This window comes from Narcine bancroftii, chromosome 10 (genome assembly GCF_036971445.1).
Source record: "Narcine bancroftii isolate sNarBan1 chromosome 10, sNarBan1.hap1, whole genome shotgun sequence".
Classification (NCBI taxonomy): Eukaryota; Metazoa; Chordata; class Chondrichthyes; order Torpediniformes; family Narcinidae; genus Narcine; species Narcine bancroftii.
In genome coordinates, this window is record NC_091478.1 from 9,402,556 (window position 1) to 9,429,453 (window position 26,898).

The 26,898-nt window shown below is 38.2% G+C and overlaps 1 protein-coding gene across 3 annotated transcripts in view; it reads left to right on the forward strand.

The window, feature by feature from the left end:
* chst15 (carbohydrate (N-acetylgalactosamine 4-sulfate 6-O) sulfotransferase 15) overlaps positions 1-25,933 on the forward strand; it is a 274,117-nt gene extending 248,184 nt beyond the window's left edge. For all 3 annotated transcript variants that reach the window (XM_069899744.1, XM_069899745.1, XM_069899746.1), the window contains 5 exons: positions 11,657-11,800; positions 14,504-14,660; positions 17,822-17,978; positions 21,651-21,798; positions 25,305-25,933. In XM_069899744.1, the coding sequence (XP_069755845.1) occupies positions 11,657-11,800; positions 14,504-14,660; positions 17,822-17,978; positions 21,651-21,798; positions 25,305-25,492 (794 nt within the window). In that variant the 3' untranslated portion in view covers positions 25,493-25,933. The remainder of the gene's footprint in view (positions 1-11,656; positions 11,801-14,503; positions 14,661-17,821; positions 17,979-21,650; positions 21,799-25,304) is intronic.
* Positions 25,934-26,898: the final 965 nt, after the last annotated feature.

The following is a 26,898-nucleotide window of genomic DNA, read 5'->3' on the forward strand; positions in this document are numbered from 1 at the left end:
AGGGTAATTAAGCCAGGCACGTCCATGTAAAATGTATGTATAGAAAGATTTTAAGTACTTGTTCTTTGTTATAATTTACTAAGAAGTTGTTTTTTCAGTAATTTAAAATCAATAGTTGGCGGATTAATTAAAAACAAAGTAGTTGTACTCTTTTAATTAAATCGCCATTAGCACCCTTTATGAGCCAAAGATTCAAAATAAATCACTGTTTTATGTTGCCCCAAAATCCACAACATTTACATTCATTAACAGAGGAATGGAATAATTTTAAAGGGATCAATGTGTGGTTCCACAACAGGTTATTTTTCTTTTCAGACACACTTGGTATTGAATGGTTGAGGCCTAAACAAGGTTTCACTCAAACAATTTTGCACATGACGCTGAACTCACTGTGTGGACTGCCAGAGTAGAGGTCTGGGAAAAAGGGACCGAAGTGAGGAAGTGGTATGTGTGAAGGAACAGTAAAAATATTGAGTACATCCTCAAATATTTGCACAACCTGGCATGATCCAAGCATTTCGCATTTTGCTTATTACAGATTACAACCTATTCATTATTCTATATTTATATTTTAAATAGGGGTGCACAAGTTGTGGTATGTTATGGTCTCCAATTTGAGTAATTCAGTTGTCTGCTGGGACTCCCAAGCTTTCCTGTCACTCTGACAGTTACCGTAGCTATGGCATTCAAACACCTCGACAAAAGGACTTTAGGAATGATCACAAGTAGATGTTTAAGTTTGTGGCTCTGAATTGATAAACAGTAATTCCTAAAACAATGATCACTTAATACTTGTGATGTAAGAAGAATGTGCTGCATACCCCTCATTCAGAATCAGAATTAGAACGGAATGTAGAATGTGGTACGGAGTTCAAACATTTAACTTTTATCCATTGGTACGAATATACACTGTTAACTCTTTCAATTCTCTGTCTGCTTGAAATGTAAAATAGGAATAGTGCTGTGCTTCATGTTTTGTAATTTCTATTGATTCCTAATTTCTAACTTCTTGTATTTTGCAAGTATTATGAAGAGTATATAAGAACAGGGTAAGGCGAAGGACAAAATATTCATAAAGATTGTTCCAAAACTGAAAGTTTATAGCAACTGCAAATTTTTCAGTAGGCTGGCATTTATTTTCTCAGAAAAGAGAATTTGATTTTTAAAAATACGAATGGATTGCAAAGTGTAGATATAGAAAAATACTCTCCCACACAAAAAAAATAATGTGGGCTGTAAATATAAAGATCTGGAATTTCTGCTTGACAGTTCCACCATAATTTGCCAAAGACTAAGTAAGGAATTTTGAGTGAAATTTGCATGTACCATTCCTCCTATTCCATGATATTTGCAGTTGACCTCCAGTCTTTATACTTTATAACTTGAGTAACTCTTTATGGACTCTTTTAGTCTGGTATCTTCATGTGACTTTAGACGGAATTCTTACAAAGTCATGGAAAATATTGTGGGTCCCAGTTTTTTTTTTAAACAAGTTGTGCTGCAGAAGTCTTCAATGGTGGCAGTCTCGTCTAAAAGTGCCAGAGGTAGGAGCTATGGAATGCTATTGTTTCTGGGGAAAAGCAGAGGGCAGGACCCCCTGTAGGTGGCAGAAAAGAACTGTGTCAGGATGCATGTTCTGTCAAAGGGGATGGAGAAAGGCACTCATCGTTTGAATCTGTGAGAGAAAGAAGGATGTATATGGCAGATTCTGTTCAAGAGCAGAGGGGGAAGAGAGCTGTCAAAGAAAGGAAAAGAACAATTTAGGAGCTGAGGAGAAATGGACCTCATAGTATGGCTTAAGAACTCAGCACTGGAATTATTTATGAATTGTAGGAGATTGGAAAGAGTAAGCCCCTTTGTAAAGAGAGAGCAAGAAGGGAACTTCATCTGTTGAAATTTTAAATGTGCAATCAAAGGCATAGAAAAAATAAACTCACATTTCCCAACTGGGAAATATTTAAAATGAACCACAATACTCTTGGTTTAGTTAAACATCCAAATGCCTTGGGAAAGTATTCCACAGACAGAATAGAATAGGGCAAAATAAGCTTAAAGATATACAAATAGATGATTTTGCTAAGAAAATGAACAAACCTTTCAGTCAATAAATTCATGACGCCAATATCTGATTCACAAGATCATAAGATAAAGGAACAGATGTAGGCTATTTGGCCCATCGAGTCTGCTCCGCAACTCCACCCCGAGATAAACTATTCTCATATCTCGTTCCAATTTCTGGCCTTTTTAATTATATATCAATCTCCTCCTCAAACTCCCCCAATAATCAGGCCTGCGCAGCTATGTGTGGCAACAAATTCCACAAATCCACGATCCTCTGGCGAAAGAAATTTCTCCTCATCTCAGTTTTAAATGGGTACCTTCTAATTCAAAGATTGTGCCCTCTTGTCCTGGATTCACCACCAAGGGAAACATCTTATTCAAATCTACTCTGTCCAATCCTTTCAGCATTTGAAATGTTTCTATAAGATCCCCTATCATTCTTCTATACTCCAATGAATACAGTCCAAGAGCCGATAAACTCTCCTCATATGTTAGCCCTTGCATTGCAGGAATTATCTTGATAAATCTTCTCTGAACTCTCTCCAACATCATTACACCAATTCTAAGATAAAGGGCCCAAAACTGCATACAGTTCTCCAAAAGAGGTCTCACCAGTGCCCCATAGGGCCTCATCAACACCTTTTTACTCTTATATTATTCCCCTTGAAATGAATGCTAACACACCATTCACTTTCTTTATTCCTAATTCAACCTGGTGGTTAACCTTTAGGCTATCCTGCATGAGAAACCCCAAGTCCCTTTGCACTTCCATATTTTCTTCCCATCCAAATAATAATCTGCCTGTTTATTTCCTCTTCCAAAATGCATAACCGTACATTTCTCAACATTGTATCTCATCTGCCATTTTTTTTGCCCACTGTCCTAAACTGTCCAAGTCTCTCTTCATCCTTTCGATTTCTTCAAAGCCTCCTACTCCACCACCCATCTTGGTATCATCTGCAAACTTCACCACAAAACCATTCAGTCCATACTCTAAATCATTAATAAACATTGTAAAAAAGAAGCAGCCCTAACAATGACCCCTGTAGAACACCACTAGTAACCAGCAACTAACCAGAACAGGATCCCTTTATTCCCACCCTTTGGTTATTGTCTACCAGCCAAAGCTCTACTCAATCTAATATCTTTCCTGTAATTCCATGGGCTCTCATCTTATTAAGCAGCCTCTTGTACACAACATCCTCAGCTTCTCTATTGTCTATCCATCTTGAGATTTCCTCAAAATATTCAAATAGGTTGGTCAAGCAGGATCTTCCCTTCATGAAACCATGCTGGCTTGGACCTATGATGACATGCACCTTGAGGTATTTTATATCCTCGTCCTTGAGCGACTCCAAAAATTTTCCAACCACCAATATCACACTGATAAATTCCTTTTTTCAGCCTCTCTCCTTTGTTAAACAGCGGAATTACATTTGTAACCTTCCAATCCTCCAGAACCATGCCAGAGTCCATTTATTTTTGGTAAATTATTTCCAATGCCTCCACAATCTGCAAAGCCACCTCCTTCAGAACCCGTGGGTGCACCTCATCCAGTTCGAGAGACTTATCTATCTTTAGTCCATTTAGCTTTCTAAGCACTATCTCTCTTGTAATCTTGACTGTACTTAATTCTATTCCCTGAGACCTCTATTAGGTATATTGCTATTGTCTTCCTCAGTGAAGACTGATGCAAAATACTCATTTAGTTCCTCTGCCATCTCTTTGTTACCCATTATAATTTCTCCAGCATCATTTTCAATTGGTCCAAAATCTACCCGTGTCTCTTTTACTCCATGTATTTCTAAAAAAACTCAGTATCCTTTGTATGTTATTTGCCAACTTCCTTTCATAATTCATCTTTTCTTTCCTAATGACGTTGTCTCTTTCTATAAGTTTTTAAGTTTCCCAGTCCTATGTTTTTCCACAGATTTTTGCTTCTATGTATGCCATCCCTTTTGCTTTTGTTTTAGCCCTAATCTCTCTTGTTAGCCACATTTGTGCCATTTTTCCATTCATAGTTTTCTTTTCTCTTGGAATACATCTTTCCTGCACTTTATTTCTTATAGAAATATCATCCAATTCTGCTCTGTCATCCATCCATCCAGCTTACTTTTCCAGTCAACTTAGGCCAGTTCCTTTGTTCCACTGAAACATTGACATTCTGGAGACGTGACCCTAAGGGTTACATTCCTTTTAATTCCCTAATCAACTCTGGTTCATTACACATGACCCAATCCAAAACCGCCGATCATCTGGTGGGCTTATCGATAGGTTTTTCCAAAAAGCCATCCCGTAGGCATTCTATAACTTTCTCTCCTGAGATCAGTACCTTCCTGACTTTCCCAATCCCCTTTCATGTTAAAATCCCCCATAATTCTTTTGACATTTTCTATGTAACTGCTATCAGGGTTCTTTTACCCTTGCCATTTCTGAACTCAACCCATGAGGAAAATACCACTTCTGATCCCAGGTCCTTTCTTTCTAGTGATTTAATATCATTGCTTATCATTAGGACTATGCCATCCCCTCTACCTACCTGCCTATCTTTCCTGTACACTGTGTACCCTTGGACATTCAGCTCCCAGTCACATCTTGGTGATGGCCACAATGCCATATCTTTTAATCTGTAGCTGTACAACTACTTTATTCCCACGTGTGTTTTGCAAAATCAACAAAATAAATTTTTGACTTCATTTATTGATAACCATGGGTGCAGCCAATTCAACAATCTGCAGAAATCTAGAAATGGCGAAGTATCCTGGTTGAAAAAAATCTTTAACCTGGTTGTCACCCTGAAAGAACTGAAAAATATTTACCTCCTCAGTTTCTGCTATCAGCTAGTAACAGAGATCACAGCTGTCATATTTACAAGATTGACCCCCTCCTCCCCCCAGCATGTTGGGTTTGTCATCTGAAGAAGAGGTTGAACTGGGTTGATGCAGCAATGATGCCTGTGCTAGTTGGAATAAGAGCTGGGATCATAGTCTCAAAATAAGAGGTTGGCCATTCAAGTTAGAGGTGAGAATTTTTGGAATTCTCTTCCCAGAATCTCTGTGCTAGCTTAGTTCCCTGAGTCCCTTAACTGCATTAACAGCATAAGTACACTGCCTGATTAACTACCCACCCAGTCCATCAGCCACCACTTGCTCCAACGTGGAAGGGCCTGCAGTTCCCACATTAACCTTGATTGCCAACTTAGAACCCACAAACCTCTGTGGACTGCCTAAGATGTTCCTCAATCCACTTGGAAATGTCAGTTCTCATGTCAGGGCTTTATGTATTCAGGCTTGTTTTTGAATCATTTCTTTTTGTAGCTATGTTGACAGCCATCTTGAATGTAATCGTTATAGCAGAGATAGTCTCGAGTTACATAACTATGGCATCATCTTGATATTATAGCTTGTAAGGTAATACCATGCTTCAAGAAATTCTGACAGATGGAGATTGCTTCAGTGAGAGTTGTCCATTGATTTTTTATTTGAAAACAATTTGGGTTTTTTTTGGTTCTCCTGTTGAACCCTTGAAAATTGAATACAATGGCATATTGTATGTTTAGCTGAAAGAATGATTATTGACACGTTATGTTTGAGCCAGATTTGGATGTGAGCCCTACTTCCTGAGAGGCTCGAAGGGCTTTAATGTTTGGCAGACAAGTATAGACATACCATTGTGGTTTTGAAATAAAGTGCAGCTATTCAGTTAAGATATAATCCGATTCTCATAAATATGGTTTTTCTGTCTGGTGGATAAATTCAGCAAACACGCTCTAGCTCACTCACACATATTTGACTGTAACTTTTTTGGATGCTGCAGTGTTCTGACTTTAATTGGTTTATTGACAGTTTCAGGCTCTGTGATATAGATTTCTCTGTCTATCTCATGAGAGATATAGAAATATTTAAAATGGATGAATATAAAGGTTTAAAGATCGAGAGTTTGAGGAATCAATCCGAATTTGTCATGAAAAAGTCACAATTTTCATTGTTTTGCGGCAGTATCACAGGGCAAAAATTCATATAAACCATCTTACAACAATAAATAAAAATAGTGCATGAAAAGTCAAAGTAAGGAAGTCTCTTTGTGTCATTGATTATTCAGGAATCTGATGGCAGCGGGGAAGAAGCTGTCCTTGTGCCGCTGAATGCTCATCTTTAGACCTCTGTACCTTTTTCCCGATGGAGGCAAAGTGGAGAGGGCGTGGCTTGCGTGGTAGGGGTCTTAAGACACCACCTCATGTAGATGCCCTTGATGGAGTGAAGTCTGGTGCCCGTGATGTTGCAGGCCAAGTTAACAACCCTCTGGAGTTTATTCTTGTCCTGAGCATTGGCACCTCTGTACCAGGCAGTGATGCAACCAGCCACAATGCTCTCCACGGTACACCTGTAGAAATTTTAGAGAATCTTTGGTGACAAACTCTCCTCAAGTACCTCACAAAGTATAGCCACTGGTGAGCCTTCATGATTGCATTGACACGAGGCTCCAGGGCAGATCCTGGGAGATGTTGACACCTAAGAATTTGAAGTTCTTGACCCTCTCCCCTTGATGAGGACTGGATCATGTTCTCCTGATTTCATCCTGAAGTCCACAGTCATCTCCTTGATTTTGCTAACGTTGAGTGCAAGGTTGTTGGCGTGACACCATTCCAGTACGATTTCTCGTTGCCATTTGTAATTCCGCCAACCATTGTGGTATCATTAACAAATCTGTAATGAGGATGGGATTTGTCCCCGGCTTCACACTCATGGATGTGTAACGAGTAGAGCAGTGGGGTAAGCAGGCATCCTTAGGGTGCACCTGTATTGATGATCAGTGAGGAGGAGATGTTTCCAATTCATACTGACTGTGCTCTTCCAATGAGGAAGTCAAGGGTCCAGTTGCAGAGGCCAAGGGCTTGGAGCTTGTTGACCAACACTGAGGGAATAGAGGTGTTAAAGGCTGAGCTGTAGTCTATAAAGAGCAGCTGTATATATGAATTATTGTTTTTCAGGTGATCCAGAGCTGAGTGAGAGCTCCACATTGCTGTGGAGCAATGGCGATGTTAGGCAAATTGCAGTGGATCCAGACCTTTGGTTAGGTACATTGATTCTGGCCACGACCAGCCTCTCAAAGCATTATAACACAGTAGAAATTAGTGCTACTGGGTGGTCGTCGTTGAGGCAGCTCACACTACTCTTCTGGGTACCAAGATGATTAATGACATTTTGAAGCCGGTGGGGGGGGGGGGGCGGGGGGTGCCTCTGTCTGCAGCAGTGGGAGGGTGAAAATGTCCTTGAACACTCCGGCTAGTTTGTTGGCACAGATTTTCAGTACCCTGGCATGTACACAGTCAGGGCCTGATGCCTTGCGAGTGTTCACCCTCTTGAATGATTTCTGATGTTGGCCTCAGAGACAGATATCACAGGATCCTTAGCCCTTTCAGGAATTCTAGTAGGCACTGCTGAGTTCTCCTTCCCAAAGTGGCCATAAAAGATGTTCAGCTCATTGGGTAATGAAGCATCACAGCCACCTCTGATGTTTGCCCTTGCGTTGTTGCCACTTTGCTTCAGAAATGGCTTATCGCAGGTCGTACCTAGACATCTTGTAGAGATCTGGATTCCTGGCCTTAAACACCTTTGATCTCACCCTCAGCAGGTTACGACTCCTCAGATTCATCCAAGGCTTCATGTTAGGGAGCACCTGGTATGTGTGCATGGACACACACTCATCTTGATGAAGTCAGTGACACATGTTGAGTATTTGTTTAAGTCTATGGATGAGTTCGTGAATATGGTCCAGTCCACCGATTCAAAGCAGTCCTGCAGACGCTACTCCACCTCTCTCGATCATACTTGCGCCATCTTCACTTATGGTAAAAGTACAGCCAGGTGATCAGTCCTGCTAAAGTGTGGCCATGGTATGGCTCAGTAGGCATTCTTCTTGATAGTGTAGCAGTGGTCGAGCGTGATGGCTCCTCTGGTCTCGCATATGATGTGTTGGTTGTAGTTCGTTAGAGTCTTCTTCAGGTTGGCCTGACTGAAGTCCCCTACAATGATCAGGAAGCATAGGAGGTGCTGTCTTGTGGTTGCTAATCCCTCCAGTGCCAGCCTGATGGTAACTTGGACCGGTATGTACACCGCGACCAGGATGATGGTGGTGAACTCCCTTGGCAGGTGATTGCTAGATGTTCCAGATCAGGGGAGCAGGACTGGGACATAACTTTCACCACGATGAATTGATGATGACACAAATACCGCCTCCCTTGGTTTTTCCTGTCGCCGGTGTTTGGTCAGTGTGGTAGAGGGCTGTAGCACCGTGTCTGGAATGTCTTCCTTTAACCATATCACACAGCACTCTCTGATGTCTCTTTGATTGTTATTGGCTCAGATTTCATCAAGTTTATTTCCAAGGATTGTACATTGGCCAGGAGAATGGTAGGGAGTGGAAGCTTAACCTATAGCCTACCCCCTTTGCATCCACGTGGTCGGGTCTTTTTTAAATGGCCCATAGGTCACGTTAAGTGCTGGGGCAGGCTGAAGTGGCTACTCTTTACTTATGTGGCTTTGTTTCATAGTTTCAGTAGTCTGAATGAATATTCTTGGAGGAGTGCCCACCTCTCAATGTCTAATGCGTACCATTTAGAAATCTAACAATTCTAACTTCATCATCTCTTCTAGGTGTTTCACATTATTGCTTTCTTTGATCTGGAATGAGGAAAGGGAGGACGGGTTTTGGGAGTTCAGAGGATTCAGACAACTTGACTGAAACAAGTATGATCTTGAGGTGTTATGGCAGATGGATGTGGAGAGAGTTTAGAAAGAGGATAAAGAACATTACATTCCCCAACTTTCACCAGAGGGAAACAAGCTGGGAAATAACAGCTTTGCTGGAATCAGATAAATAAAAAGTAAAAATGCAACTTCAAGACCTGAAAACAGTCCTTGTTTTCTACAAGCATTGCTGAGAAATCTGTCAAGATTAAAACCAAACTTCTGGGTGTTGGCTGCTCATTTGGGGTAACAGTTTTGCCCACAATGTTGTGCCACTCTATGTTAACCTATTCCACAACAATCCAATGTTTTCCTGCCTCTCACCCACAAACCTCTATTTTTCTTACATCCATGTGCCTTTTTGAATGTCCCTATTGTACCAACCTCCACCACCACCTGGGAAATGCCTTTCAGGCATCCACCACTCTCTGTCCAGAAAAAATGTACCTCTGACATCTCCCCTAATCTTCCTTCCACTCTCCTTGAACAGATGTGTTCTGGTATTTGCTGTCATTGCCTGAGGAATAAGATTCTGTCTATCTAACCTCAATTAAATCACCTCTCATCTTTTGTCATGACAAAGCAATCATAATTTAAAAATAGACAGTTAGGCAAGACAGGGTTAAGGTATTTTTTTTTCTCTCGATAGATGCTTGATGAGTAAAGAGGTGAAAGGGTGGGAATGCAGATATTATTGAATGGCAAAGCAGGCTGGAGGGACTGAGTGGTGATTTTTGCTTCTATATGTACTTTTAAGGCTTGCTTTCCAAATCTTTGGAACAATTAAGTAAACATAAATCATTAAGTTTTTTTTTTTGTCACTTCAAATGAGCATACACAGGGAAGAGAGGAATGGAAACAAATTCAATACTTCATGGCCAGTGTTTGCAGCTAACACCCAGTTTTGTTTTAATCTTGACCTATTTCTCAGCAATGCTGTAGAAAACAATGATTATTTTCAGGTCTTGAAGTTAGATGTTTATTTATTTGATCCCCTGAGCAAAGCTGGAAAAGGCTTCCTTGAATATTTGGTGATGAGCCTTTTCACGTAGTGATGCCCATGTAGGGCAGGGAATTCTAATATTATGGCTCAATGATAATGAAGGAATGGTGATTCATGTTTAAATCAGGATGATCTGTTAATGTAGGCGAGCTTGAAAGTTACTGCACAGGATCACAAGTTGGGAAGTCAGAAGACCATGTGGATATAGATGTGGATATAGATGCTTGGTTTTCAAACTTTTTCTTTCCACTCACATCCCACCTTAAGTAATCCCTATGCCATAAGTGATTAGTAAGGGATCGTTTAAGGTGGGATGTGAGTGGGAAGGTTGAGAATCACTGCTCCAGTCCCAATTGTTACTGAAATATTTTGCTTGAGAAAATTTGTTATTGGCCCATTTCCTTTGGAGTTCTGAAACCGTGCACATAACGAGTCAATGAGGTACGATTAAAACAGTGGTTTTCAAACCTTTTTTTCTTTCCATTCACATCCCACCTGAAGCAATCCCTTTCTAATCACAGAGCGCCGATGGCATAGGGATTACTTCAGGTGGGACGTGAGTGGAAAGAAAAGGTTTGAAAACCACTGATCTAGTCCATTTCCTACCCTGAGAACACACTTTGGCTTTTTTACTGCTTTGACGGTGCTAGTCCATAAATTACCCAGCTCAGTTATTTCACTTTCACATTTATTGTGGCAGTATTTGAAGCCATGATCTCTTTGGCTTGGCTTCGCGGACGAAGATTTATGGAGGGGGTAAAAAGTCCACGTCAGCTGCAGGCTCGTTTGTGGCTGACCAGTCCGATGCGGGACAGGCAGACACGATTGCAGCGGTTGCAAGGGAAAATTGGTTGGTTGGGGTTGGGTGTTGGGTTTTTCCTCCTTTGCCTTTTGTCAGTGAGGTGGGCTCTGCGGTCTTCTTCAAAGGAGGCTGCTGCCCGCCAAACTGTGAGGCGCCAAGATGCACGGTTTGAGGCGTTATCAGCCCACTGGCGGTGGTCAATGTGGCAGGCACCAAGAGATTTCTTTAGGCAGTCCTTGTACCTTTTCTTTGGTGCACCTCTGTCACGGTGGCCAGTGGAGAGCTCGCCATATAATACGATCTTGGGAAGGCGATGGTCCTCCATTCTGGAGACGTGACCCATCCAGCGCAGCTGGATCTTCAGCAGCGTGGACTCGATGCTGTCGACCTCTGCCATCTCGAGTACCTCGACGTTAGGGGTGTGAGCGCTCCAATGGATGTTGAGGATGGAGCGGAGACAACGCTGGTGGAAGCGTTCTAGGAGCCGTAGGTGGTGCCGGTAGAGGACCCATGATTCGGAGCCGAACAGGAGTGTGGGTATGACAACGGCTCTGTATACGCTTATCTTTGTGAGGTTTTTCAGTTGGTTGTTTTTCCAGACTCTTTTGTGTAGTCTTCCAAAGGCGCTATTTGCCTTGGCGAGTCTGTTGTCTATCTCATTGTCGATCCTTGCATCTGATGAAATGGTGCAGCCGAGATAGGTAAACTGGTTGACCGTTTTGAAGAAAGAAGAGAAGAGAAAGAGATTTGAAGCCATGAACTCAGGAGTTACGAGCTACATAATGTATATTAACATAAAATAGCAGAAACAATTCTTAGTCATCTTATCGCAAAATCTAAAGCAGGAGCAACTTCGAAACAGACTGGGGTCTTTTGGTTTTCATGACAACACTAAAACACAATTTGAAAGGATTTTGATTAGACAACCTTAAAATTTAGTATGAATCCAAAGATACACACATGAAAAACCAATTCTGTGAGGATATAAATGAAAGTTAAAACTGCTTTAATTCATGTATTGAAGCCTGCTCTTGTTTACAGGGATCATTCGGCCTTGGAATCAGTTTTCTAACCGTTATCAAATTGAAGATTACCTGGATTTATTTGATTTGGCAGTGTATCAGATTCAGAGTCAGATAGCCAAATCATCTCCTGAACAACAAATTAGCAGCAACATGATCATTGGTGAGATTTTTTTTTGCATTTACGCAATACTAAGCTGATTATTTGTGTTCTCAAAATTTGATTTTTTTCTCTAAATGCTTGTTATTTGGTTGCCATCATATGTTTGGATTTAATTAACAAACACCTGGTTAACAGAAATGGTTTACTTAAACTAAATTCAATGCAGTTTCATTTTTCAATTTGGAAAATCTTAGTTCTGAGTAGTTCAGTCAGTTTATGGTATGGAAGCCTTAATTCTATTTCAATTGATCTTTCACTGGATTACAAATTCTAAATAAAATCAGCTGTCAAAATTTCATTTGTTTGCATTTTATTTTTTTTAAAAGGCACATTTTGTTCCCTTTCTTCTGTGTTGACTCCCTGAACTTCTCATCCAACCCAAACTAAGAGAATGGACCTGATTCATTGGGAGTCCCTTTTGCTGTGCCTAATTACAAGGCAGAGTTGTGATTGACGCTCATTTGTAGTCGTGACTACCATCTGAACATGCTTGAGCCGTGGAACCATGTGTTCTGGTTCATAACCTTCATATCTTGGAATTCTTTACAAACAATATATATTTCTTTCAGATGGAATACTGTTAGCTGCTAAAATATTTTAGGAATCCAGATTAATTCACAGGTTTCTAATTACATTTGTTTCTTCTCAGAAATAGCTTGGCAATTGCAGCCAAATTTAGGAAAGTTGGGACAAGGTGATAATCCTAAATTATTCACAGACTCCAAATTTGATCAATAACCTGACAGCTGATAATGTGATCAGATAACATTTTTTTTAGACATACAGTACGTTAACAAGCCCTTTCGGCCCACGAGCCCGTGCCGCCCAATTATACCCAATTAGCCTACAACCCTGGTATATTTTTGAATGGTGGGAGGAGAGCGGAGCACTCGGAGGAAACCCATGCAGACATGAGGTGAACGTACAAACTCCTCACGGACAGTGCTGGATTCAAATCCCGGCTGATGACATTGTAACAGCATTGCTCTAACCATTTGTTAACCATGCCACTGAGCTAGCCTAACCATATTGTTTTATGTGCTTTCACTTGGGACCCTTTTACTGTAAATCAGCTAGAATTCTGGCCCAAAACATACAATTGTTCATTTTATGAAGTAACCCTTTTAGCAAAGTAGGCTAATCTCAGTTTTCTGTAACTTCAATAAAGAACTGCTGCAGTGAACACCCAATGGCAATGTATGCACACTGATATCTATAACTATTCTACTGTTTCAGTGAAATAAACCCTCTGCTCCAGGAGGTAATTAATTGCCCCAATTGCCCTATCCTAAAGATACTCGACAACAATTATATATATTAAATGAGGAAATAGATTTTTATTGCTGCTTGTCAGAATCAAGTAAGCCACGTGGAAGGAAACTTCCTGACAGGATGGCCTTTTCCTGTTCTGGGCTGCCGAAGTCTTTTTTTAAAAACTTATAGAAGACTCTAATCTCCCATTAACATTTACTGTTTTAATAGTGTCCTTTTGGATATTCAATTAAACTCTGGTGGCGTTAATCTCTCAACTAATATGATATGGCGTCCCACAGAGTGATAGAATTATGGAGTTTTACAGCACAGAAACAGGCCATTTGGCCCAACTTGTTCATGCCTGTATTTTGAACTTATCCCTCTAAACCAGTGGTTTTCAAACTGCCCGCCAAACTCACATTCCATCTTAAGCAATCCCATTGCCATAAGTGCTCTGTGATTAGTAAGGGATTGTTTAAGGTGGTTTGTGAGTGGGAAGGGAAGGTTGAGAATCATTGCTGTGGACCCAATCGTTACTGAAATATTTTGCTTGGGAAAAATTGTCATTGGTCCATTTCCTTTAGAATTATGAATCTGTGCAACTAACGAGTCAATTATGTATAATTAAAACAGTAATTTTCAAACCTTTTTCTTTCCACTCACATACCACTTTAAATAATCCATTACTAATCACAAAGCACTTATGGCACAGGGATTACCTAAAGTGGAATGTGAGTTTAGGAGGGCAGTTTGAAAACCACTGATTTAAACCTTTCCTCTCCATGTATCTGCTTAAATGTCCTTTAAATATTGATATTGTATCCAACATTCTCACTTTCTCTGGCATGTGAAAAAGGGAGCCCCACTTCTCCCTTTTAAATTTTGTCCCTTTTTACAAATCTGTGCTCTCCAGTTTTACACTCCCCTATTCAAGGAAAAAGATAATATCTATGCCTCTCGTGGTTTAGAATACCTCTTTAAGACTCTCCCTCTTCTATTATGCTCCAAGAAGAAAAGTCCCATCCTATACAGCTTTTCCTGCTATTCCCTGTACCCTTTTCTGCACCCTTTCCAGCTCAATGACTGCAGCTGGGTGACCAGAGCCATACAGAATACTCCAGATGGAATTGACCTACAACCCTGGTACATTTAAAATGGTGGGAGGAAACCGTAGTCCCCAGAGGAAACCCATGTAGGCACAGGGAGAACATAGAAACTCCTTACAGACAGCACAGGATTCGAATCACCATCGAGATCGCTGGCCTGTCACCACTACTCTAACTGTGCCGCCTCAACATGATGCCCAGCTCAATGATCTGATGAAGGCAAGCACGTTAAACATATTCCTCACATTCTGTCTGCTCACTTTTCTTTAATTTCCTCTCGCTGTTCATGGAGAAATTAATCTTGATTGTAAGCATTAAAATAAACCATGTTTTCTCTTTGTAGGTGAGGCAAGTGCTTCCACGATGTGGGATAATAATGCATGGCAGATCTTCTATGCTCCAACAGCTAACCGTGAGCCACCATATTTAATTCAGGATTTCCTGCATGCAATTCTGCCAGCTGTTAAACTTATTGTTATTCTGAGAGACCCGGTTGAGAGGTCAGTCTGAAGTCATTGATCATTATGCAGTGGTTTTTATTGCCAAACTGCACAATAACTTGTATTCTTGCTAAGTATGGCATTGGAATGTTAATGAATATAACTGAATATTTTTTAGAACATTACAGCATAGTACTTCAAGCCTTCAACCCACGATGTTGTGCCAACCTATATATACCTACCAAAAATAAAAACTCCCGACCTCCATAACTCTATTTTTCCACGAACCTCTTAATTGCCCCTATTGTTCCAGCCTTCACTACCATCCTTGGCAAGGCATTCCAGGCACCCACACTCTGTGTAAAAAGCTTACCCCGATGTCTCCCTTAAACTTTCCCGCATTCACTTTGTACAGATGTCCTCCGGTGTTTGCTACCTCTGCCCTGAGAGAAATGGTGCTGACTGTTGTTCCAAAGAGAAAAGCCCTTGCTTTGCTAGCCTTGCCTGATGAGACACATTTTCCAGTCCAGGCAATGTTCTGGTAAATCTCCTCTGCACCCTCTCCATAAGTTTCCACATCATTCTTGTAATGAGCTGACCATAACTGACACAATATTCTAAGAGTGGTCTACAGTATTTCTGCTGTGATATCCATTTCAGATAAATGTGTGATACAACATCTCTCCAACTGAGATTTTGGCTCAAATGATTGGAACAATTGAACTGCAAGAAATTCATCCAAGGAAATTTTACCTGAAAGAATATAAACCAATGATTTGTTATCAAAATTACTGTCTCTGCTTAGTTTAAAAGTTTAATAATTTTTATAACCATTATCAAAGCCTAGTTCACAAAAATGCCGGAGAAACTCAGCAGGCCACATGGCACCCATAAAAGGTAAAAGGCAGTTGATGTTTTAGACCAGAGCCCTTCCAAAATTCAGACACTCCTGAGGAAGGGATCAGGCCCGAACCATCGACCACCTTTTGGTTCCTATGGATGTTGGGTGACCTGCTGAGTTTCTCCAGCACTTTTGGTTTCTGCACTAGAACCCAGCATCTACAGATTTTTTTTTTTGTTCACCTTAATATCATCGTTTCATGTCTGAATTTGTGAATGAAATACCAATAGCAGATGGTGAAAAATATTAAGGTTTTTTTTGGTTTATTAGCTTATTTCTGGACATCCTGGTAAAGAGCATCTGGTGAAATTTGCATCTTTGGTTAACAAACAAGCATTTTGGATATTTATGGCATGAATGCAAGATAGATATAGTAGATTTTTCACTTGGTGTGAATTAATGAGGTTTAATCATTGATTCTGAATTGACCCCCTCCCGCCCTCCATCCTCTTGACGTTTCACTTGCTTGTTCGTTGTTGGCTTGGCACTGAAGTAACATTGTTTTCAGTTCAAGCAGTAATTTGATGAAGAAAAACCAGAGATCAGGAGTTAATGAAATTAGAGAAGGCAACATTGGGACCACACTGCATGTGTGGAAGAGAAGCGAGAGGTGGGATGGTACTTGATTTTGGGAAGAAGAGAGATGGACAGTACTTCATGGGGGAATGGGATTTACAGTACAAGTCCGATTATTTGAAATAGGATTCTCCGAAATCCTCATTTATCTAAAATTTTTTCAAAGCTGACCTGACCGGGAACGTCGGGATCCCGACTGCAAAGGGGACCTCGGTAGGGAGGTGTCGGTGATTAGCAGTGGCCAGCGTTTTTTTTGGGTGAAAATTAAACATTATTTTAATGCTTAAAAAGCCTTCCCTTGTTGCTTATTATTGTTGATGCTGTTAGAAGTCATTTGCTGTTGCTACTGGGCTGTTTTAAAAAATATGACCAGTTCTCCGAAAAAAAAAGTTTATTCAACATATGCCCAGTCCCAACCATTGTGGATAATCGGAGTTGTACTGTATTAACATCCAATCAAAACTATTACAAATTTTGAATGTACAACACATAAGGATATCTTAATTATTGGTACCCTTTAATTATTTCTTTCCTCATGTTTAGATATAATAAATCATAGTTTTGCATTGAAACAAGTACTTTATTTTGCTACCATATTTTGTAAAATCTTTCTCGTGTTCTCAAGTAGCTGAGGAATTTTCCTGTTACCTGACACCTAAGGGTCTGAGGATCAACCAAGCTTAATTGCAAATGGATAATGCTCAGCTGATATTATAGATTTCTGCCTGTTTCTGCCTCCAAAATTGCGTGCATATACTTCTCATACATGAGATACTGCATGGATGCACTATTTGTTATACCACTCAATTAGTTTGTGTTTCGTAAAGCTTGAAACTTCTGTATGGGGCAGAATTAAGGGAACACAAGAGAACATCGTTAGTAAAATAAAAAAAATATAACAACCTCTCGGTAATTTCATTCTACTCTTCCATTTCTGTTTTCCATTGATCTTTTATATTACGCCTCTTTTTTAAATCAACAATTACTGATTAAGTAGTTTGGAAGCTCTTTGGCATAGAATTGATTTATTCAAACATGTATCAGTCAAAACAATCTTTTTCACAAGCCTGCTGTTTAGACACATAGTTTCAGTTTCCTGTTCAACCAAACTGAACTTGATAAATTCCTCTGAAATTGAGATATTCTAAAATGGAGATGCTGCTTATTAAATGGCAGAATAATTTCCAAGAGATATGGATGTTAAAAGGTCATTTAAAATACTGAGGATGCATTTTACCATGTGAAATAACCGTAAAATGTAAACTGTAGGCATTAATTCACATTCAACTGTTTAATTAGGGTCATAACTGGAATATTTAGGAAGTTGGTATGAGATCACGAATCAATGTGATTGTAGAAATGAATTTATCTTCCAAAAATGTTATTTGTTCAAGGAAAAGCAGTCTGTGGAAAAAAGAACAAGGGTTATAAAATGAAAATAGAAAAGACTGCAGATGCTGGAATTCAGAACAAAAAAGAATGGTGGAAGAATTTAGCAGTTGAAGCAATATTTGTCGAGGCAAAATTTGAGTTTGCATTTCAGGTTGAGTCTCTCGGTGCTGATGCAGAGCTCGACTCAAATTGTTGACATATCCATTCTGCCTCCACAGATTCTGTTTAACTTGTTGAGTCCTTCCAGCATCTTGTGTTTAGATTTACTAATTGAAGTGTCTTATTATTCTGATAGAGCCGAGGCAACCAGTTTATATCCTTGAATAATTGTCATTTATGTGTATTTTTACAGGCTGTATTCTGACTACTTGTACTTCATAAGTACTAACAAATCTACGGAGAATTTTCATGAGAGGGTAAAAGACTCTCTGCAAATATTCAAAGACTGTCTGATGCACTCTTCTCTTCGATCCTGTGTATATAACTGCACTGTGAACTCTGCTATGCCTGTAAGTACCTCTTTGACACAGCCTTTCATAGAGCAAATTGATGTGCATAATATGTGAATTAATGAAAACTCCCACTATCCAGCACCCATGGCGATTGGTAGATGCCAGATAAATGGATTTGCTGGTTGCTTGAGACTCTGGGTTGTGTGATTGGCAAACTAACCGCTAGGGGGCACCAATGTTAACATATGTATTTTTACGCCTATTTATTTTCCACCATTTCTTTTGCCAGTTGCTTGAATTCTCGATAACAAGGATTTTACTGTATTATTTTGGGCAAATCAGCTCAAATGTCTCGCTATATACTGCTCTCCTTTAACCATATTGCTACAAGTCTATTACATTCATTACTATACCTGGAAGAAACTTTGCATTTCTGAGCTTATTGGTGGATGTTACAATAACTCATGCTGCCTTTGTGTTTGGTAATGTTAAAAAAGTATGATCTGAAAGTAGTTTTGAATAGCCAGAGGAGATGGTAACCTTTTTTGGTGCATATTTAAAAATAATGGATGATTGCTGAAGAATTTATCATGATCCGTAATCAATTGACTATATAAATTATTTCAAAAGGTTAACTTTCTGAAAAAATTAAAGATTATGATAGACTACTTAAGGCTGAACAAAGATAATTTCAGATTTGCTGCATCACGTAGGAAGTGGGAAACATTAAATTATTTTTTTTAATTTAGCATGTTTAATCACATAATGACGCTGACACATTGCATTAGTCCAACTGACCTAAAAATGTTTTGCTGCTGGTTTTTGTTTGTACTCAGCATCTGATGCCTCTCATGTCGGTGTCCAACAATAGTTAACCAGCATTGATGAATTCCAGTTGCCCTGATACTACTTTTCCATGGTCACAATGTCCTGGTGAAACCTTCACCATCTTCATCACTGATTGCACCAAGGCAACAGGGAAGATGTCCAAATGTGAATGCAGAAAATGAATTTTCAATGACAAGAAATCAACAAATAGATTGTATCTAAAAATGGTACATAATAGGAAATTTTAAGGTGATCTTCATGATCAGCAGCCCAAAATCCATAAAATATAGGAAGCAAAATCTTCATTTTCCAGTGATATCACAGTAAATTGCAAGCAGAGGTGGTACTCATAAATTATTTCATTGGTCCCATTTTCATTTTTAGTATTCTGTTCCTGGGAGGGAAACTGTTTCTTCAAGCAAAGCTATTAATTTTTTTTTTGACCTACAGGTTTCTGCAATGAAACAAAGTAAGGCTGATTTTAATCCTACAAAGTACTAAATCACTAACACTTTAGAGCTTGACAATCTAATTCTGAGAATCCCAAGAGTACAAAGTCTTTGCTTCATGCATTCTTGAACACCATCTAATTAGCTTTGTACTTGTGAAACTAGTTGAAGATTAACCCTTCATGTTCCAATTAATTACCCTCATTGAGGCTTGCATGGACTAACAATATTTTTTTTTAGCTTAGCTATACCCCAGTATCAATTCCAGAAAATTGGGAGGGTATCAAAATAATCAGTTTCCATTCCTAATTTTAGTATACATATGAAAGGTAATACTGAGCATCCCTAATAGGTGGCAATTAAAACTTCATGGTAACATGTGAGAAGTTTGTTGAGCTTTACTGCTTGAGTTTTTCTAACCACACAGTAATTGATGCCCAGAATTTTTTTCATTGCATTCAATGTCGTGACCTTTTTCTCCCTGTGCAGTGTTGTACATCAGTACACAATTTTAAATGATCATTTTTATAATATGTTAATTTGCTTCTTTGTGCCCATAATGGAAGCTTTTAAACAATTTTATTTGTTTCTATTAAATTATATAAAAGTAATAATCAGGTTTACCCAGCAATTGGCGGTCATCTTGAGTGAGAAATGTGGTTCTCCTCATTCCATCCGGATACATCACTGAAGACCTGTAGAGTTTGGGCTGATGGGTTCAAGGGGGTAGGAATAAATGGCTGCAATCTACTTCTTCCCTCTGTTTGATATTGAGGTTTCAGAACAGCAGCCTTTTCTTTATTTTTCAAATAAAGTTTTTTCATCTCAATTACCTTCTCTGCTGTTTCATGATAAACTTTCTTGGAGCACAATGTTACATTGCTACTTGAAAACTCAAAGCTTGGTAATACCCAATTTTCGGTAAAACACGACTTACACACAGCTTACTTTGTTTTATTTCTCCTTTTCATCCTTTTTCCTAATGGTATTGAAACTATGGAAAATGCATCATTTCGGCAGGTGATTAAAATTAAACGATAGGATTGTTGTAAGATCATTTCTGCAAGTTGGTCTAATGATGATGTGTATCTGGTTACCAGAAAACAACCAGAAGCTTGGAAGTTATAATCAAACAATGTTGTTGTTTTGGCCACAAAATCCTAAAATAAATTGCATTGTTAATTGTATGCAGTTTCTTTGCTGCAATTATCCCCACATCGTTGCTGAACACTGGTACCTTATTTCTGTTTAATACAGACCAATATTGTTCCCCCTTCCAAAAAAGCTGGGAGTTCAGAGTTTTGAAAATAAAATGCCTGTCTGCAATCTGTAGCTGCACAGTGTGAAGTCCTGTGGTTCCTTTTAAAAGCTCTCAATCATTTATGACTGATTCCTGGTGCTGATGCTTGCCGCATTCACAAACACATGTGAACCAACACTCCGACATGTTCCCTACTTTAGAAGCAATGTCTTCTTAACAAACGTTCTCTTATATTTGATGAATCAATATAATTTTTTCTGCTGAACATCCTTGTTTTCCCGAAGGCAAAATTAATTTGTTTTGTTTTCCCCATTTGAGCATCTTAACCATGTAACTAAATAAGACTCGTTAGCAATTCTGATCAAACACTAAATATGGCCATCAGTTGTGTTAGCCTCAATGCACTCAGTTCCTGTCAAATCCAGGGAATGGAAGTAAATTGTAGGTCCTTGCAGCTGGACTTCTTACTAAAAGAAGGAAGTTATTGAGTGTCCTGTATTTTAGCGTTTCTGAAACTGGACAATAACTTCACCATTTATTGCCTGAAAAGTCAACACACCCCTTGTCATTTTTTAATTTGTTTTCCACTGGTTTTTATTTATTTAGCCTGTAATTTCCATGGGAAATTCTTATTCTTATTCACTGTAACCTCAGCAGAAGTTTGTCAGAACAATAAAATGGTAGTTTTATTGCTGACCTGGAGTTTATTTTTGAAGTTATAGAGGAATATTAGTAAAATCCCTTGTAAATCATCCCTCAGTGGGTGAATCAACCATTCCTTTTGGTTCCTGTCTCAGCTTTATGTCTTCCACATTGGTGTGAATAAAATGCTATCGGTGGAAGTCATTGTGGAATCAATTCGGGTAATAGCGTACAGCGTAGAAACAGGCCCTTCAGCCCAGCTTGTCCATGTCAACCAAAATGTCCTACCCACATTAGACCCACCTCCCTGTACTTGGTCAATATCTCACTAAACTCATTCTACCAATGTATCGATCCATTGTTATGTAATATTTTCATCCACCCTACTTCTTGATCAAATTTTTAAAAATTGACAAGCCAAGGGCATAAGTTAATTTATTTTGAAACTATTCAATAATACCAGTCAATATTTTACATGAGATGATTGGCCATAAAATAGGAAAAGATAGCCATGGGTAAAATTGCTCAACAATATGTTTTCTGTTTTAGGTACGATTACATGTAGGGTTATACGTTGTCTTTTTGTGGGACTGGTATGCAGTTTATAACCCAAACCAATTCCTTATTCTGTGTCTGGAAGAACATGCAGCCGATTTGAAAAACAGTATGGACAGAATCTTCAGATTCTTGAACCTGGGTAAGAAATCATTTGGAATTTCATCTTATGATCTCATTGAATGAAGTATTAATCTGAAACAATAGTTGATACCTGTATGCTTCACAAAGCAAGTCTCATGTTTATGTTTATTGTCACATGTGCTAAGGAACAGTGAAATGGTTTGTTTTTCATTAAATCTGTATCCAAGTACAGCAAAATAAATGGGACCCAACAGTATCAGATAGATGTTTTCGCTGTAAGAAGGAAACGGGAACAACAGTACATGCAATTTGGGCATGTGAGAAAGTGGAAAAGTTTTGGGAAGATCTAAATCGGGTATTAAATAAAATCACAAAAAGCAACATACCAAAAAATCCAGAGATATTTCTTCTAAGTAATACAAGAAGTAAAGAACTAGGCCTCGATTTGGATGAAGCACAAAAAAGATTTATTATGATAGCCTTAGCTGTAGCAAAAAAATGTATAATGTCAACCTGGAAATCAGAAGAGAGCCTGAGAATACAGCAATGGTACATAGAAATGAATAAATGTATTCCATTGGAAAAAATAACATGTAATTTAAGAAATAACGTCACAGTATTCGAACAAATTTGGGAACCATACATGGGACACAACAGAGAGGGCCTACCGCGGACCTCCATCCCCTAAAATGACAAAATGAGAAGACGACGAAATAAACTGACCCAGTGTGTAAAAGTAGATGACACAATTTTCTTGTTTATTTTCATTGTGTGATGACATTGTTTAATGGGTTTATTGTATTGTATATGTTGAACGTTCAGTGGGTGGGAAGGGGGGAGGGAAGGGAGGGGGGGAAAAGGGGAGAAAATGACACTGTGTATATTCGAGAGGAAAATGTTTATGTGTATTTTGATCAGTATGGTTCATAGTGTGAAAAATTTAAAAAATTTAAAAAAAAAGCAAAGCAGCAAGTCAAACAGTGGACTTTATGTAATAAAGATAGATAACCAATGTTTCGGGCTTGAGCTCTATAGCAAAGATACATAGCCAACGTTTCGGGCTTGAGCCAATAGTAAAGGTAAAGATAGATAGCCAACGTTTCGGGCTTGAGCCAATAGTAAAGGTAAAGATACATAGCCAACGTTTCAGGCTTGAGCCAATAGTTAAGATAAAGATAGATAGCCAACGTTTCGGGCTTGAGCCAATAGTAAAGGTAAAGATACATAGCCAATGTTTCGGGCTTGGCGTCTGCAGACTTTGGTGTTTTAACTCCCCCTTCTCCCCCACAGTATGGAGAGTAGGGTAACAGTGAAGGATCAGTTCAGATGGACTAAGGGAAACATTATTTTACTCGGTGTGAGGTTTATTTAATGGTCTGATAGTAGCAGGGAACAAACTGTTCTTGAATCAGGTGGGGTGTGATTTCACACTCATGATTCTCCTTCCTGACAAGAGGGTGGGGGTGGGCTGGGAGGAGTCCAAAAGTATGTTGAGATAATATCGAGCGAGAAATTTAACACTCATTTATTGAGCAAATACTCAGATTTCATCAATTTACACACAATAAGCCCATGTTTTTAATTGAGAATTAAATTATTTGTAGGTAATTTGATTCAAATTCTGTCTGAAAGGTAAAGTACAAATACCATTCATTACAGAATATCCTGCCTGATGTTGGTCTTCATTCCATCAGTTCCAAGTTTTCTCTTTATAATTTTTCTTTTTTTTTGTATTTTAGTCAATCCTTGTATTGAGCAGTAGTTTCATGAGCCAAATCATTTGAAACTGGCAGTGAATTCAGGAAATGCTTTTTCATACACACTAGTGAGAATGGAAAGTCTTCACTCTAACAGCCTGTGGTTGCTGAGTCAATTTCATTTTGCAGACAATGATCAGCAAATTTTTATTGAGTGCAGGAATTGAATATGAATAATAAAAAGCTATTATTGATTGAAGAGTGAAATGAATGACTCCTGTTCCAAAGTTCTTAGTGCTATGTTTCATTAAAGCATATCCAATGAAAGAAAGATTTGTAAGCAGGTGGTAATTGTCATATTATAAAATGGGAAGTTCAGTCTAGATATCAAAATTAGTCTTCAGGAATTTGTATATTTCATTCTAATATGAGGTCTCCTAATTAAAATATGTTTGGTGTAAAATACTTCTGTCACATTTGGATATAAATGTCAGCTTTTGGAATAAAAAAAAACAAGATGAAAGATTTACTTAGCAAGATAATCACATCTTTGAGATGCAATAATTTAGTTTTATTTTATTATGAGGGAGTCTAATCGGTAAGCACTAAGCATGAGTTCATTCAGGAATGAAGTCAAAACAACGTTTCTGGTTCCATATCAACTTAATGGCTATCAAATGTAAATATTTGTGGGTGATTCAAGCCAACAGATTGATAAATGTCATGCTGACCTGGGTATGTCTATTCCTGACAGTGGGTTGTGGGGATGGATTTACAGCAACAAAAGCAAAATACTGCAAACACTAGAAACCAAAGTATCAATTGCTGGTAATTCCTCATCAGGTTAGTCAGAATCTGTGAGGAAAGAGATCGAATAAACTCTTCAGATTCAGAAACTTTAAGTACTTTGACTGATAAACTTGGTTAGATCTGATTAAGTGATTTAAAAGAAACAATTTTTTTTCTGGATGAAATAGTACACAGCAGAGGTCAATTAATTTATTTCCTGACAATCACATTCACAACAAAACAATATGCACATTATTCTCATACAGTTTGAATTTAATAAATCCAGATTTGCCAAATTATCCATCAGAAATACGAGCTGATTAATCAATTTGCTTTTCTACTTGAAGTTGAAGCAGATTAGCAGTTTTGTATTAAACTTGTAAGTAGTTTGTTTTTCAGGAATTCCAGTCCATTATATTTCTAATGGATATAACAGTGTTGAAGATCGAACTTTGATAGTAGCCTAATGAATGGGGTTATGGCATTGTTTTTTTAAAATTATCAGCAGAAATGAGCATTCTGGATCCACCATTCATTAGATTATTGTTGAACTTCTAACAATGTAATTTTCATGCTTTATCTCCATATTTCTTAATATCTGGAAATCTAATCCATTTCTATTCTGAAGAATGGGAAGAGAGAAATTACATTTTGGTTGCTAGCACTAAGTGTTGAAATCAGTGAAATTAATTATCAATGGCTAAGTCAGTCTTCCAACCAATACACTCAATATATTTCTTATATACATTTCTTCAGTTTTAGTAATTAAGGTTACATACTTTCTCTGGTAATTTATGCTTCAAATCAATGGCAGGCTGTTGTTTACTGGATTAGCTGCATCAATCCATAATATTAGCTATAAAAATGTCTTCTTGTGCCTTTAATCTATTTTGGCCTCAACTGCGAGCATAAAGCAAACACAATATATTTTCTCTCTAAATTTAGCCTTGGAGAGATAAGGAGCAAAACTAAAAGAGGAATTGTTGACAAAATTGTGATCACGTGCAGAGGTTGAAAATTATTGTGCCAAAAGATGATCTTTTTTAAAAACTAAAACTCTACTACTACTTTTCAACAGGAAATCTGACAGAGATACAGGAGGCAGCCATTATAGACAGACCTGCATCAAACACCAGAAATCCCAAAGACAAAAACATTGGGCCTATGTTACCAGAAACCAGGAGGATTCTGAAGGATTTCTACAGACCTTTTAATGAAAAGCTGGCTTTGGTACTTAATGATGATTCTTTCTTATGGGAAAAATAAACACAGACCAAATTTACAAAGCTGTAAAATATTATCTCTTTTATACACTCCCTTTATTGTTCTTGAATATTTGACAGTATGTTGATCATAGAGTTCAAAAATCAGTTTTGTTTAATAAACTATTACGTGATTCAACAAATTATTTGTTTACAATTTAACCCTCAATTGTAATTTTCCCCTTGCCTTCCTTAAAATAATTAGGTTTATAATATTTGACACTATGATAAATTCTAATTATTTAGTTTGTTTAGTTTATTTTTAAAAATGAATCCCCATGTGATTTTAAATATTTTGTAAGAGTTTGAATTACAAATGTGTTTGGTAAAACTGAAATCTTCATATATGCCTGCTGAACATAAATATTCAGATTTCAATAATTGTGCCTACTTTGGTCTTCCAGTAACTTTTATACCGTAATTATAGTTTGCTAAATGATTACAAGAGTTCCTAGTTTTGTCTTTTTTTTCCATTTCATCTCTCCTGGTTGCATTATATGTGAGAATTGATTTTTCGGAGGAATGAACTGACAATCGGACTGATCAAACATTAGTATTTGCAAGATCTTAAAATCGTTAAGTTGTTTTATTTTGGCTTTACTGGACAAATTTGTGATTTAATTATCACACTGAAGGGACCAAGTTAGACAAAACTCAGTTTTGCAGCTGGGTTCAAGTCCACAACAAGCCTATTTTAAGTATGGGGGCACTCAGTAGTAATAAGCTTGAACAGCATATTGCAGGAAGAATCCATGACTTTTACTGGGAAGGAATTTTCTGTCCAGAGCAGCAGTGCCACCTACTGTTCAATTATTCCTATTTTAAAAATCCATTCAACTTCAGCTCTGAATATATAACCAACCGCACAGTAAAGCTGAAATATTTGTTATTAAAAATGCAAATTTTGGAATGAAACTCCAAACTTCATCAGAAAGCAGTTTTCTCTGATGGAAGCTCACGCAATCAAGAAGAATGTGGTTTAACTGTTTGAGACCCTTGGACATTTTTTGCGATGACCATCACTTCAACTGAAGAAGTGTCTTTTTTAATAATTTGAGAGAACGAATACTTTTCTAAATTATTTTTTATGTTCAAGACAAGAGTACTGAAATTATTTTGATTCCTTCTACTTTAAGGCTAGGTAGTGTTAATCATTTCTGAAGTTAATGTTTTGAATGTAGCTCAGCCTTAAGGATGTTTTGTTTTTAAATTCCCTATATCTCTTTTTATTTTGTTGGAAAAAGTACAGAAAAAATGAGTGAAAAGGATCAAAGCTTGAAAAAGCAGATAAATTGAAGGAAAATTAGGGAAAATGACAACATTCGAAAATGGCACAAATGTACAAGGAAAGGGAACCTGGTGATATTACAGAGAGTCCCTGCCTTGCTGCACTATTCAGTCAGATCACTG